Source organism: Mesocricetus auratus, unplaced genomic scaffold (assembly GCF_017639785.1).
Source record: "Mesocricetus auratus isolate SY011 unplaced genomic scaffold, BCM_Maur_2.0 Super-Scaffold_100001, whole genome shotgun sequence".
Classification (NCBI taxonomy): domain Eukaryota; kingdom Metazoa; phylum Chordata; class Mammalia; order Rodentia; family Cricetidae; genus Mesocricetus; species Mesocricetus auratus.
Genome location: NW_024429187.1, coordinates 2575355 through 2589647, shown reverse-complemented (window position 1 = coordinate 2589647; position 14293 = coordinate 2575355). Strand labels below are relative to the sequence as shown.

The following is a 14293-nucleotide window of genomic DNA, read 5'->3' as shown; positions in this document are numbered from 1 at the left end:
CTGTATATAGTAGGGCTACTGATTTTCTGGAGTTGATCTTGTACACTTTGCTGGAGGTGTAAATCCGCTGTAAGAGTTCCCTGGTAGAGTTCTTTGGGTCATTTATGTAAATTCATATCTTCTGAAAATAGAGAAAGTTTGACCTCTTCCTTTCCAATTTGTATCCCCTTGAAGTACTTTTGTTGTCATATGGCTCCGGCTAGAACTTCAAGTATAATATTGAAAAGGTATGGAGAGTAGGGCGTTGGTGGCACACGCCTTTAATCACAGCACTCGGGAGGCAGAGGCAGGCAGATCTCTGTGAGTTTGAGGCCAGACTGGACCGACAGCCTCCAAAACAATACAGAGAAACCCTGTCACAAAAAAAAAAACCAAAAAAAAAAAAGAAAAGAAAGAAAGAAAAGGTATGGAGAGAGTGGACAGCCTTGTCTTGTTCCTGATTTTAGAGGACTCATATTGAATTTCTGTCCATTTAATTTGATGTTGGATTTTGGTTTGCTGTATATAGCTTGTAATATGTTTAGGTATGTTTCTGTTATCCCAGATCTCTCCAAGACCTTTATCATGAAGGGGTGTTGAATTTTGTCAAAGGCTTTTTCATCATCTAGTGAGATGATAATGTGATTTTTGTTTCACACCTTGTTTATATGGTGGATTACATTGATGGAACCATCCCTGCATCCCTTGATGACCCTTTTGCAGCCGAATATTCTAAGAGCAGCGTGATGTCCCTCCCATGCCCTCCACAGATGAGACTGTCAATAGGCAGATCTAGTTCCTCTGTGGTTCATAACCATCACAGCCTTCCCCCCACAGTCTCTCTTCCAATCCAGTGTTCAAGAACTAGCAGTTATTTATGAATGGGCCAGTGAACAGAATAGATGGCATCTCCTGCTCAAATCTTAGAAATGGAGAATCTGCTGAGGGGCAGTCTCTTTGAACCAATAAATAGTTAAGGGCAACACATCTAGCTAGGTGTCATGTGAGAACATGGTGCCATGGGGTGGTGCTTGTCTGACTTGTTCATTTGAGGCTTTCAATAGCCTAGGGACAGAGGTAGGAAGACATTATTTCCAAACTCTCAGAGTAATTGCTACAATACCAGGGTAGTTTTTTAAAAAATTTACTGCCTTGCAATGTCACAGTCACCGTTTAACATTAGCTCAATGACAAAACCACCTACAGACATGTTTCTCAGAACACTTCTCTGTGGTTAGGAAAGATGTGACTGTTTTGGTGAGGAATTACAACTTATGGAATATTTAGCTAAAAGTGTTTAGGTTAGTGTATGGCAACTAAGTCTTGTTTCTCTAGCCTTAACTATTATCAAGTATTCAGAAATTACCATTATGTTTTTATTCATGGACTTAAGTTTCAGGGATGCTCTTGCAACAGCTTTCTAGAAGCCATTGTCTCCAAAGGCTGAATGATGCCATTGTGTACATGGCACTCACTAGCCATTCGTCTCATGATGGACACTGAGTGGCTTCCTCCTCTTGGTTATTATAAATAATGATGCAATGAGCAAAAGTGGTCATTATTTCTTCAAGACCCTCCTTTCCCTTCTGTTTTGATACATACCAAGAAGTGTAATTACTAGATCATAAAGGGAAATCTGTTGTCAGTGTTTTCCCAAATGGCTGCTCTGTACATCATTGGAACTGCCAGTCAACAATCATTTACTGCATTCCAGACCTGGATTACATGGATCAGTTTATTTAATGCCTGCAGTGACATTTTAAAGGGTTACTAATGTCACCTGTGTTTCAAGGTTAAAAAAATGATGGGCTTGCTGGGTCCAGTGGCACACATATTTGATCCCAGCACTTGGGAGTCAGAGGCAAAGGTTTGAGGCAACAGCCTGCTCTTATTTAGGGTTGGAACCGGAAGGAGGTGTTCAGACTTAGGCATCCCTTTCGGATAAGTTTAGAATTTAGGTGGAATGGATATGTTTAGTTTAGGATAAATAGATTATAACTTAATTATCACCCTCTGTGTATATATGTTGTATATGTTTGAGTTTGTATCAAATTTAAATCTTCTATTTAGACTAAAAGGGGAATTGTAGGAGTGAACCCCACAAAGCTACCCGCCCAACAGGGCGGGGTCAAGGTAGAGATAAAAGGTAGTGAAAGGAAAAGGGGCCTCCCTCTTTTTCTCCTGGAAGCCAGCCACACTTCTAACTCCTGGTATGTGCGACTCTCTCTCTCCCTGATAAATAAATATATTGTTTTTCCCTATATAGCCTCGATAATCGATATAATATTGTGGGCTCCAGAACAGCCAGGATTACATAGAAAGACCCTGCCTCAAATGAGCAAACAAGCAAACAAACAACAACAAACAAACAAATGTCCTCCCCCCCCAAAAAAAAACACAGCACCAACAACAGTCCGATGGGATGAGTAAGTTGTGAAGGGGGACGTGAAATTTTACATGGATCCATGTCTGTGTAACCTAAGTCTAGAACCTAAGATCTCTGTCCACATGCGGTGTTTTGTGGGCTCTATTTACCTGCTCTGTGTTTGAATTCAAAAAATGAATAGCTATGGATTTTTGTTAATTCTCCCCTCTCAGAGGCCTGGGTCTTCCCTGGGTCCCTCCATCTCTACACAGACACACTCATTGGGAAAGAAAGCAATGCACCTCTACCTCCCAGACTGGAGCAACTTGCTCCTCTGACCCAACCCACTGGCTAGTAGGCCGTCCCCATCCAGCTCTAAGACTTGTGGAAACTGAGGCCAGAGCCCAGCGCTAGACCTCTGAAGGGACACCTTGAGCCCTAATTTGCGATTGTCAAACACAAGACAGTGCTAGAGAAATTTCGGTATCCTTCAGTCTTTTCTTTGCTCTTTTCATGGACTTCAGGATTTACATGAGAGAGTCAAAACATGTCATTTTCTGTGGCAGGAAGTGTTCTCACTGTGGCCAGTGCAGTAGTCTGCTTCCATTTCTGCTGGACTGGGAGGGACTGCACTGCTGTCTCCTTTGAGTCCTTTTGCTGCAAGTGTGATTCACCTGCAAGGTGCTTCTTGCCTCCCAAGCTCCTGACCATTGTGTCTGGGTTAGAGCTTACCGAGTCAAAGGCTTCTAGAAAGCCAGTTGTGCCTCTGTGTGTGTGTGTGTGTGTGTGTGTGTGTGTGTGTGAGAGAGAGAGAGAGAGAAAGAGAGAGTACGTGAGTGCTTGCATGCATGTGTGTGTGAGTGCATGCATGTGTGTGTATGAGTGCATGCATGTGTTTGTGTGAGTGCATGCATGTATCTGTGTGAGTGCGTGCGTGTGTGCGTTCATGTGTGTTCCATTCATGCAGTGCCACACATCACAGTACAAACCAGCATTGTGGAGATCAGAGAGCTAACTAGGAAGGGAGGGAGATGGGATGAGGTGGGGGACAAGAAGCAGAATGGTTGAGGATTGGCCGTGTGTCTTCAGACTGTAGGTGGGCTTGATTCCTGACAGTGGGGCATTTACTGTGCACCACTTCCTCAGCTACCTAGCCTCTCTGCTTCATGGTTTCCTTAATAGGGGAGAAGAATGAGTTCACTGAGGGCTAATATTAGGGTAAAATCTAGACACACATTGTGTATGTCTATGCACACCATAGTTGTTGGCTGTTATTGTTGCTACTGCTATGAGGTTCCTTCCCATATGCTATCAGTGAGATTGTGGTGTCTGCAGAAGCCACCTGAAAACTGGTTAGCATAGGAAACTGACAAGCAATAAAGCGGACAAGTAGATGGTTTCCAAGGTGTCAGGACTCCTGCAAGCCAACTGGAGACCTGCCTGCCTTTGAAGCACAGAGGGAATTTGAAGTGAGTTGTGCAGCTGGCTGACACAAGCTGCCTGAAGCATAATTTGCATCTGTCTACGTCCCATCTCTCCTGAGGGTTAGACAAGGCAAGGATTTGTCTTAACCTGACACTGGCCTTGGGTCCTGAGGATGGTCTAGCAGGAGCCAGCGTTAGCAGACAGAACATAATCCATGTTCTTGACACCCTCGTAGAGAGACAATTCCTTGTATAATGTAAGTTACTTCAGCAGTCAGTCAGCCTTCAGGCTCCTCCTGGGGATAGGTGGGTGAAATGTCTACAGCTAGGCTCCTGTTGAGAATCAAAATGTCTGGCACTGAGGAGAAATGACACAGCCTAGTGTTAGATGGTTCTACTACTGCAGTGAACAGTTCTCCACTGTTCTTCCTCAGGGATCTGCCGGGGAGAGGAATCTAATGTGTATAAAATGTTTGTCCTTAGGTTCAAACAGCCCATTTTCTGACACAATGCCAACTTTGAGGACCAGAAAAAAGCAGCCATGAAATCGGGGGTTTGGGTGGGCACATTGATGGAACAGGAATTTCTCCGTTGACGTCAGAGCACAATGGAGCTATTATCAATACGTGGGTGTCTGACTCACAATGTCCTCATCAGACTCTTTCTCCTAGCATAGCCTGGCTTCTAGTGTCTCTCTGCCCCTTGTTAGATTTTCTTAATTCCTTCCTGGTGCATTCTTTGATGGTTTATGATGGGCCTCCCCAATACCCTCCCTACCTCTATTTGTTTCCCCCTCCAGTAAACTGTGAAAATCGCCCTAAGGGACAGGGTAGAGGAATGTATAAAAGCGCAGCACAGATGTTCCTGGACTTATTCCTTCCCTCTGCTCGCTGGTTACCTTCATCCTAGAGAAGCATGATGCTCTCCAAGATTCTGGTGATCTGTATCTTGTGTGCTCTGGGTATGGCTTTCTCCAGAGTGGACAGAGGTATGAGTACCTTGGAATCCTTTGGAGAATGGAGTTGAAGTGTGTGAGTATGTGTTTGTGTGGAGATTGTGTCGGAGGTTTTGGTTTGTGGCGAAAGTTTTAAGTAGAAACTGGGTAATTCTGTGAAGGTCGTTTTACGTGAGATTGGCAGCTGAGTGACTGACTGAGCTATTATTTGGCTGTGAGTTTGAGTTAACCACACAGAGTTAACAAGCTTGGTCATATGGGACCAGGGCAGTTATTTGACATATTTCTGATAGTCCCATCCTCTCTGGGCATCAAGGAGGTGATGTGATTCTGGTGAATTAGGGTGAAGAGATGGAGATGCCTCCACACAGTGAGCTTCAATTATGTTTGAGAGCATTGGCAGCCATCTTTGTCACAGATTTTGTACTGTCTTGATCTGGGATAGAAACTTGTACCTTGTTGAGTGAGGAAAGAAATAATGTACTCATGAGCCAGAGAGAAAAAGAACTTCCAATCCCAAATCTTTTTGTTTAATTTCTTTCTGAAGTCAGGCAATTTCTTAGGAGAACTTCCTTCCCAGCTTAGTGAAAGTGACATGTTGCCTTCACTTGCTCTTGTCAGATGACTCTCACTGTCTGGGCTGCTGGGTAGGTTTCCTCACTGCAAACACATGTGAGATGAAGCCAAGTGAGAGGAGACAGTGATGCTGATGACAGTTCCTGTCACAGTGAGATGAGTCCCCTGTGCATAGTAGACTGTGAGGTTTCTGTAGGTGATTAGCCCTATGACATTAGGGCTTAGTGTTTTGGGATGTGCCGAAAATGGGTTCTGGACTCAGGGCATTGGATGAAAAGTAGTTGTAATGGAACATGTTAGCATTCATTCCATTCTTTCTTACATTGGGACCAGTGGTTTCTATAAATTTGAACCATAAGTAGATTTCAGAACTCTGGAGGGATTATAGAAGTGTGTCTTAAGATCTTCTTTTGCATCAGTCTGACCAGCACAGATACAGTGGTACAATACAGGTTCTCTTTCCTCAAATGACTCCTTAAAGAAGGCAAGAGTAGGCTGTGATAACATTGCTCTGAGAAGCAGTCAGCCCAGGAACTTTACCTCCTGAACAAGACTGTGGTGAGACCACACTACAGCAGGCACGTTATACTTCCCCTTGGACAGAGGGCAGAGAATATGCTTACTAAAAGACTTGAGCTGTTCTTTCCTGTTGGGTTTCTTTAGAATCCACTAGTAAACACCTACTAGAATCAACTAGATCTAACCAGTTTTTACCAATTCTCTTCTATGACCCACTAGACCCATACTGTGAAGAAGTCATGAATTCATCTGTTGAAACTAAAGAACTACTAGAGAAACTCATTGCCTTCCTCAAGTCACAAATGATTGCACCCCCACCAATTGAGAGGGTGGTAGAACCTGTTCTACCAGATGACACAGACAATCATTCAGTCACTGACTTTAACTGCCCTAAGGACTGTACATCAGACCCAGAAGTGTGTGACAAAAGCATACAGATTTCTGGTAAGTGAGGGTGTGGTTTCTAGAGGTCTGGAAAGCTGTTTCTGTCCCCATCTTGTGCCTTCCTCCAGGGCAGCTTGCTTTCCTCCACAGCTGGTGAGCAGACCTGTCTTTACTTCTGTCTTCCTAGTGTCTTCTCCTGAGGCTGAGATAGTTCCCAACAGCTTCCTGGAAGAAGCCACTGAAATCCCAGGTAGGAGCAGTGTGTCTTTAAAATTGTTGGCATCTTCTTTGTGCCCTTTTCTTCTGTCTCACTTCTGAGCGTGGCCCTGTATTTACTCAAGTTGGGAAACTAGCTGATTTGACCTTTAAGGTGGACTAAATTTTACCAAAAATTCTTTGAAATTCAAAGAATACATATTCCACTTTCCTGGAATATTTTCAACAGAAGACACCTGTTGGTGACAAAAGGTTTGTTTTCAGTCACCTGATCAAAGGAATAAACCCTGGGAAGCTCTATATTGCTAGCTCCTTGGATATCCATGTGTTTGGAAATATGGTTAAGAAGAGGGGATTAATCACCTCCTTTTCTCTTCCAGTGGATACAGTACATTACAGACAGACAGTATCCTGGCTCAAAAATTTTTATACGTGTAGATGTCCTTTGTATTTGGACTGAACAGAAGTAAAAGGAATTTAAGGCTTCATGAGTTAATCAATGGATCTCTTTGGCACACTCATTTATATCATCCATCCATCTATCTATCTATCTTTTATTCTTTCCTTTCTTTCCTTCCTTCCTTCCTTCCTTCCTTTCTTTCTTTCTTTCTTTCTTTCTTTCTTTCTTTCTTTCTTTCTTTCTTTCTTTCTTTCTTTCTCTCCATCTATCCATCCATTGACAGGGTATTTCTATGTATCTCCAGTCCTGGAACATTATATGAACACCTGGCTGGCTCTGAACTTACAGAGATCTGCCAGCCTCTGCTTCCTGGGTGCTGGGATTAAAGGTGTAAGCCATCATACCCTCTGCATTTTCCCATTTTTTCTGTCATAAATTTTCACGTTTTTCTCCTCTAAGATAAATGTTGGTTGCTTGAGTGATTGATACTTAAGGTGAATTGAAACTATTTCTTTATTTCATTGCAGGCTCGATCCCCTCCTTCCCTGGTAATGATTTTGTAAGTCTCTTCTCTTTTATCCCTGATACCTCCCTAGAGAATTTTTGTTCTATTTGATGCCAATTCTAGTCCCTTCAGAATGGACTCCACATTTAATACCTCCCAAAGTTGAGATAAATGCAGGCATGGACAGGAATGGTGGCACAAATCTTTAACCTGACAACTTTGGGAATCTGAGGCAATTGAATCTCTTAGATCCAAGGCTGCCAGGTCTACATAATAAATTCCAGGCCAGTCTGATCTATGGAGCAAAACCCTATCTCAAAGTAAATGAAAATAAACTAAAGTATAAAAAGGAAATTATTCCTTTATGCAGGCCTTTTCTATTCAAGGATCTGGAGCTTCATGTACACTCATGACAGGACACAAATTGCCTCTCCATTGAGTATTCATAAATTCTCATTTATCTCTCTAGGGTGTGGAACACAGTCCAACTCATGGACTCCTAGTCAAGCCACCATCTAACATATAGAATATATGATTCCATGAAAAACACAAGGAGTCTCCTGAATTAGCAATTCCTGTTTTAGTATCTCCTCTCTTCTGGCTTTTAAAATGATTTTTAAAATTATTATTTTATGTGAACAGGTGTTATGATGCATATATGTCTGTTCACCATGTGTGTGTCTGTTACCCACAGAGGCCAGAAGAAGGTGTCAGAGCCCTTGGAACTGGAATTAAAGATTATAATGAGCTGTCATTTGGGTAGTTGCAGTTGAACCTGGGTCTATTGGAAGACCAGTCTCTATGGCTAACTGTTGAGCCATCTCTCCGGATCCTCTTGGTTCTTTTTGTATTTTTGTTTTTTAATTCTCTATTATGATTGTGTATAACAACAGAATGACTATCATCAGAGTGCTTAAATTTTTCATGTAAGACACAGGAAGATAAGAGCTGATAAGGGACTATATACAGAAACATAAAATTCCATACCCAAGTTCAGAATGTTAAATGACTAAATATGGGCCCTATCTTTGAGGTTCTCTTGGTAACTCCTGTTTTATTTATTTTATTTTTAATTTAGACAGAGCAGTAAAGGTCTCATTTGCTGTGACAATCATTGTAGTCTCCTCTACTTTCTGAGAAGACCCCAACTTTGAAACAAGCCCACTGGATATTGTGTAGGAAACAATTGAACCTGAGATGCTCCCAACAAAAAGGAAGAGTGAGCAAGGTGTGGTCCTGGATGATGCTTGATGAGTCAGGCTTTCCTGAGCTCTGCCTTTACCTTATGTAGACTTAATAAATAAATGTCCATGGCAATTGTGTTTTGAATAGTTTTTATTCAGAGGGAAAGGATTGCTTAGCTGTATTGTTTAACACACACACAGACACACACAATAACTTTATCTTTCTCTGGCACACACTGTCCTGACATATCTCAGGAACTAGTAATTGTGGTGTTTCCACTTGGACAGTCCCCGATTTCTAAAATGAAATGGCTAGTGGGCTGGTGAGATGGCTTTAGTGGGTAAAGGCACATACTCTGAGTCCTACAGCCCAAGTTCAATCCCTAGACTCACATGGTGTAGGATAGAAGTGATTCCTACAAGTTCTCTTCTGATCTCCCCACTAATAAAAATATAATTAATGTAACTGATTTGCAATCCCCAACTCACTATGGTCAAGTTGTTTAGCATAGCAGTCTTGGGTTCTGGGCTGAGATGCTTAACTTTCTTTTTTTTTTAAATTGTTCCAGACTGTTTTCTTTCTTCAATGTAATTTATTTAAATACCTTTTTTTCATTTATTTTATATACTGGATACATCTCTCTCTCTCTTCCTTCCCTTCTCTTTTTCTTTTTTTAAAATTTAATGTCCCACAGAGTCTAATGGGAGTTGATTGTATGCACACAGGTGTGGGGCCATTTATTGTACATGGGAAACCTATCAATGGTCAAAGTCTTTAAAAAATGATCACTCTCCCCTAGCAACCATCAGCTGCAAATAGATTCTCAGCTTTGGCATTTGGACCATGTGGGTCTTATGCTGAACCACAGCTGATGTGAATTCATGACTGCAGCTGTCATGCCAGATCCCAAAGACAATATTTCACGGCACTCCTTCCTATCCTCCAGATCTCATGTTCATTGTACCTCTCCTTCTGCTATGTTCCCTGAGTCTTGAGGTGAGGGTGGGTATAGATGTCCCCTTCAGAGCTGAGCAAGCACAGTTGCTTATTCTCAACATCATGACTAGTTGCAAGTCTGTCTTAAACATGGCACACTGTAAAATGTACCTTCTGTGACTAAGCAGTTACCTAAGGGTAAGACAGATATTTAGATTTTCAAATGTTTCTCTGCATACCTGGGGTACCTGGATTGATCGTTTTCCTTTTAATGGCTGTGGAGTCTGTTCTACTGCTTACATTTAGCCTGGAATATGCAAATAGTCACCATATCCTGGGAATGTTATAGCGGCTCATAGGTTTGTGTGGGGTTGTTGGTTATGAGTAAAGTTTGGTGACAGATGGGTGGGGCAATGTTGGTGTCTCTTATCAATACACTGTGCTGTCTCAGTGTGGATGGTGGGTCCTGGGTTCTGCCTGTGAGAACGAGCTTTGGGATTTCCTTAAAGTGTACAGAGACCATTACAGAAAGACCTACTTAAAATCGGGAGTGCCACTTATGACTTGGCCCTTGATAGGTGAGAAAGATGATGGTAATTTCCAAAGAATGAACATAGTTTATTCTAAATCTCTCCTTCCTCCAGGGCTTCTATGCTTAGAGTCCAGAGTGGTGTTTCTGTGTTCCCACTATGCAGATGCATACCTATTCTGTCTGTGTTAGAATGTCTGAGTCTTACAAGGACCATTCAGATTATGTTATACCTACTCTAAAAGTCTTGAATTTTATCACTTTTCCCCAAGTACTGATACCAAATATAGTCACATTCTGGGAACATTCAGATGATAACATTTGTTTAAAATCTTTTCTCTGTTAATCACATTTTTAAAAAGCCAGTTATAAAATTAATTTTTGATTCCTAAACTATGGAAGCGATCTCCTTGCAATTCCTTTTGATACCACCTTCAAAATAAACCATGGGTAAGATAACTTATCTCTATTTTATGTCCTTTTGCTGAGGAAATTTCCTTAAACAGAGGAGGGCTGATATCCTTCTCCCTGTCAGCTACATCTCTTGTCAGTTCCCCTCACAGGAGCCGGAGTGGTCCTTTCCAAGTAGAGTTTAGAGAAGGTCTGGTCTGTGTTTAAAATCTCCCACCTTTTCCCAGTTGTGCAAATTTCAACCCTAGGCTGTGCAGCCAACAGCTGTCCCAATGTTTCTGGAGAGTAGTAAAACCCTTCAGATGCATCAACATGTAGACTCTGCGCCATACTTCAAGTCATCACTCCCCCATGTGGTTGGAAAGTTGAAATGATGTTTACCAGGGAAAGCAATGACAGGGGGGTTCAACCTGAACCGAAGGCAAGTGAATTGAAGAGTGACTTGAACAAGGTCCTGCTGTCTAGGAAGCATTTTGTGTAAATGATTTCACTAAGCATTTTGGAAATTTACATAGCTATAAAAACTGAGAGAATTAAAATATAACCTGAGCACTTGGGATGCAGAGGAAGACTATAAAAAGGGCAAGGTCACCCTTGGCTACTTAGTGGGTATGTGACCCTCCTGGGACAATTGAGACCTTGTCTCAAAATGAAACAAAACACAACAAAAAACCAAGTAAGCAAGCAAGCAACAAGCAAGCAAGTAAACAAGCAAGCAAGCAAAGAACCCACAAAACTAAACAAAAAGACACGAATTAATAAAATTAAAAACAAAAGATGGCATTTCAGCAGATTTCAGTGAAATCCAGAAAATTACTGCACAATATCCCTGCATGGAGAGGTGGGTTGGGCATAAAGTTCCATCCCTACCTGTAGAGCTTTTGACAATTCTTAATGTCTGGTATCTGACTGTTGTGGAATGCTACACATAAAGAATATTGGGGCAGCAGAAATTATGCTTGAACACACACACACACACACACTCACACACACATGCACACACAGAAGAGACATACAAGCATATGTAAGTATATTTAGAGAAGACTGGTATTAGAAAGAATGAAGGAAGGTAGCATCAGAGATGCATATGAGAAAAATACAGTGATATACAGATCTGAATATATCACAAGAAAATCCATATGTTGTATGATTCAAAAAACTAAGTAAAACATATGAAAAAAGAATAAAACTATATTAATTTTACTATAATGTATATAAGTGTGCATCATTATATTATGCTAAATAATCTAGCCCTATACCAGGCAGGTGGATTCTGTAAGTTTTAAAAAATGATCACATAAAATTATAAAAAAATAGCATTTGAGTGATATTACAGAAAGTAGTGAGGAGGAAAAAAAGGAGGTTGATTAGATCAAAACCTATTATATACATACATGGGCTTCTTAAACAATAAAAATAAGCATTCCACAAATAAATAATAGTATTAAATATTACGAAATTAAAACAAAACAAAAATGCTTATGAAGACTAACATCATCTGACACCTGCCCTTTCTTCCTCCCCGTCTTCCTCCCTGATAGTTTTGCTTGTCAGCTATTATGTAATCTGTTTCACTGTGACCATTGAGTTCAGAGGTGATAATTTTCTTTTATGATACATTACCCTCTTTACTCATTGCTGACACTGAGGAAGGCCCGGCAAGAGAGCTGATTTGTCTATCTTGTTGATTTTCTCAAAAAACCATCTCTTCGTTGCATTGATTCTTTGTTGTATTGTTTTCCTAGTTTCTACTTTATTGATTTCAGCCCTCAGTTTGATTATTTCCTGGCGTCTACTCCTCCTGAGGGAGTTTGCTTCTTTGTATCCTAGAGCTTTCAGCTGTGCTGTTAATTCTCTCGTGTAACTATTGTCCAGTTTCTTCTTGTGGGCATTTCGTGCTATGAACTTCCCTCGTTGCACTGCTTTCAAAGTGTCCCATAGATTTGGGTATGTTGTGTCTTCATTCTCACTGAATTCTAGGAAGTCTTTAATTTCCTTTTTTATTACTTCTTTGAAACAAGAATGGTTTCTTTGAAACAATAATTCTGCATTATCCAATTTCTATTAGTCTGTAGGGTTTCTGCAATTTGTGTTGTTGTTGAATTCTAATTTTAACACATGGTGGTCTGATAAGATGCATGGAGTTATTCCAGTTTTTTGTACCTGCTGAACTTTGATATTTTGCCAAGTATGTGGTCATTTTTTGAGAAGGCTCTATGTGGTGGTGATAAAGTATATTCTTTTTTATGTGGATGGAATGTTCTATAGATGTCTGTTAATCCCAATTGTGTCATAACTTCTATTAGACCCTTAACTTTGTTAAGTTTCTGTCTGGTATTCCTGTCTAGTGGTGAGAGTGGGGTGTTGTAATCTCCCACTATAAGTTTGTGGGGCATAGATGTTCAGAATTGAAACTTCATCTTGTGGATTTCTCCTGTGATGAGTATATAATGACCTCCTTCATCTCTTTTGATTGATTTCATTTTAAATTCTAATTTGTTAGATATTAGGATTGCTACCCCTGCTTGTTTCTTGGGTCCATTTGATTGGAAAATCTTTTCCCAATCTTTAACTCTGAGGGAATGTCTGTCTTTGAGGGTGAGGTGTGTTTCTTGTATTCAGCAGAAGGATGGGTTCTGTCTTTGAATCCATTCTGTTAGCCTGTATTTTTTATGGGTGTGCTAAGGCCATTAATATTGAGGGATATTAATGACCATTGACTGCTCATTCTTCTTTGATTTGGAATGGTTTTTGTTGATGGAATTATATGTGGAATTCCATCCCTTTTTTCTTTGGCTGTTGGCAAGGTGGGATTATCTAATGCCTATGTTTTTCTGGTTGTAGTTAACTTCCTTGGGTTGTAGTTTTCCTTCCAGAACTTTCTTTAGTGCTGCGTTAGTGAATATGTATTGCTTGAAACTAGTTTTTTCATGAAATATCTTGTTTTCTCCATCTATAGTGATTGAGAGCTTTGCTGAGTAGAGTAGTCTGGGCTGGCCTACATGGTCTCTTAGTGTTGGTAGAATATCTATCCAGGACCTTTCAGCATTTCCATGGAGAAGTCAGGTGTACTTCTGATAGGTTTGCCTTTATATGTTACTTGGCCTTTTTTCTCAGCCTCTCTTAATATTCTTTCTTTATTTAGTATATTTGGGGTCTTTATTATTATGTGGTGAGGTGTAGAGAGCTGTGAAGTGCCGCACCCTTAAGATGGTGCTGGCTTCTGCCTTTTGCTAGCCCGACAGCAGGTGCTCTCTGTGATAAACAACTCCTTATTTGGTCAAGGCTGGATATCAGGCTTGCTTCCTCGTATGTGGACCTATCTGCTGTCGCCACATGGCTTACCGGGGTTGGCCGCCCAAGGGCCTTTTTAAGCTGTGGGCGGGCACTCCCTGGGGTCAGAAGATTTGTTCAAGGTCCTGAATAAACTGCCTGTGAGAAGGATTCCTGAGTCGCGTCTTCCTTGCTGGTCAAGGTGGTCGTGACAGTTGGTGGCCCGTACGGGGAAAGCTCGCTTGTACGAAGAAAGGAATTCAGAACTCACAGCGGTCAGGGGGTGCACCGGTAAGTCCCCAGGTAAGGCGGGGATCCGCGAAAAGAGCGGGATTATTGTTCTCACCCGTAGAGAAGGGGAGAACGGTCAGCAGAGCCGCGTCAAAGCGAACGGGAAAGCAAAGCAGCAGAGCCGCGTCAAAGCGGACGGGATAAAAATGAAAGCAGCAGAGCCGCGTCAAAGCGGACGGCACAAAAAGGAAAGTAAGTAGAGCCGCGTCAAAGCGGATGGAGTAAAAGTGAAACAAAGGGTATTATTATTTTTTCTTGGCCCTTTGGGTGGTATTCAATTTTATTTTTTGGGTTTTCTTTTCACTATTTGTTATTAAAACATGGGTAATTCCACATCCCGCCCAA

At 41.3% G+C, this 14293-nt stretch overlaps 1 protein-coding gene across 3 annotated transcripts; it reads left to right on the top strand.

Annotated features, from left to right (window-relative positions):
- The first annotated feature begins 3888 nt into the window (after positions 1–3888).
- LOC110340064 (kidney androgen-regulated protein) lies at positions 3889–8640 on the top strand. Of its 3 annotated transcripts, XM_040743711.1 has the most exons (6): positions 3889–4025; positions 4568–4756; positions 6038–6262; positions 6390–6452; positions 7346–7366; positions 8402–8640. In XM_040743711.1, the coding sequence occupies exons 2-6, from the start codon at positions 4684–4686 to the stop codon at positions 8458–8460; spliced, it is 441 nt and encodes a 146-aa protein (XP_040599645.1). In that variant the 5' UTR covers positions 3889–4025; positions 4568–4683; the 3' UTR covers positions 8461–8640. The 3 variants fall into 3 exon arrangements, with proteins under 3 accessions (XP_040599645.1, XP_040599647.1, XP_040599646.1); XM_040743713.1 differs by lacking the exon at positions 4568–4756 and having other exon boundaries at positions 3925–4025; XM_040743712.1 differs by lacking the exon at positions 3889–4025 and having other exon boundaries at positions 4605–4756; positions 7346–7377.
- Positions 8641–14293: the final 5653 nt, after the last annotated feature.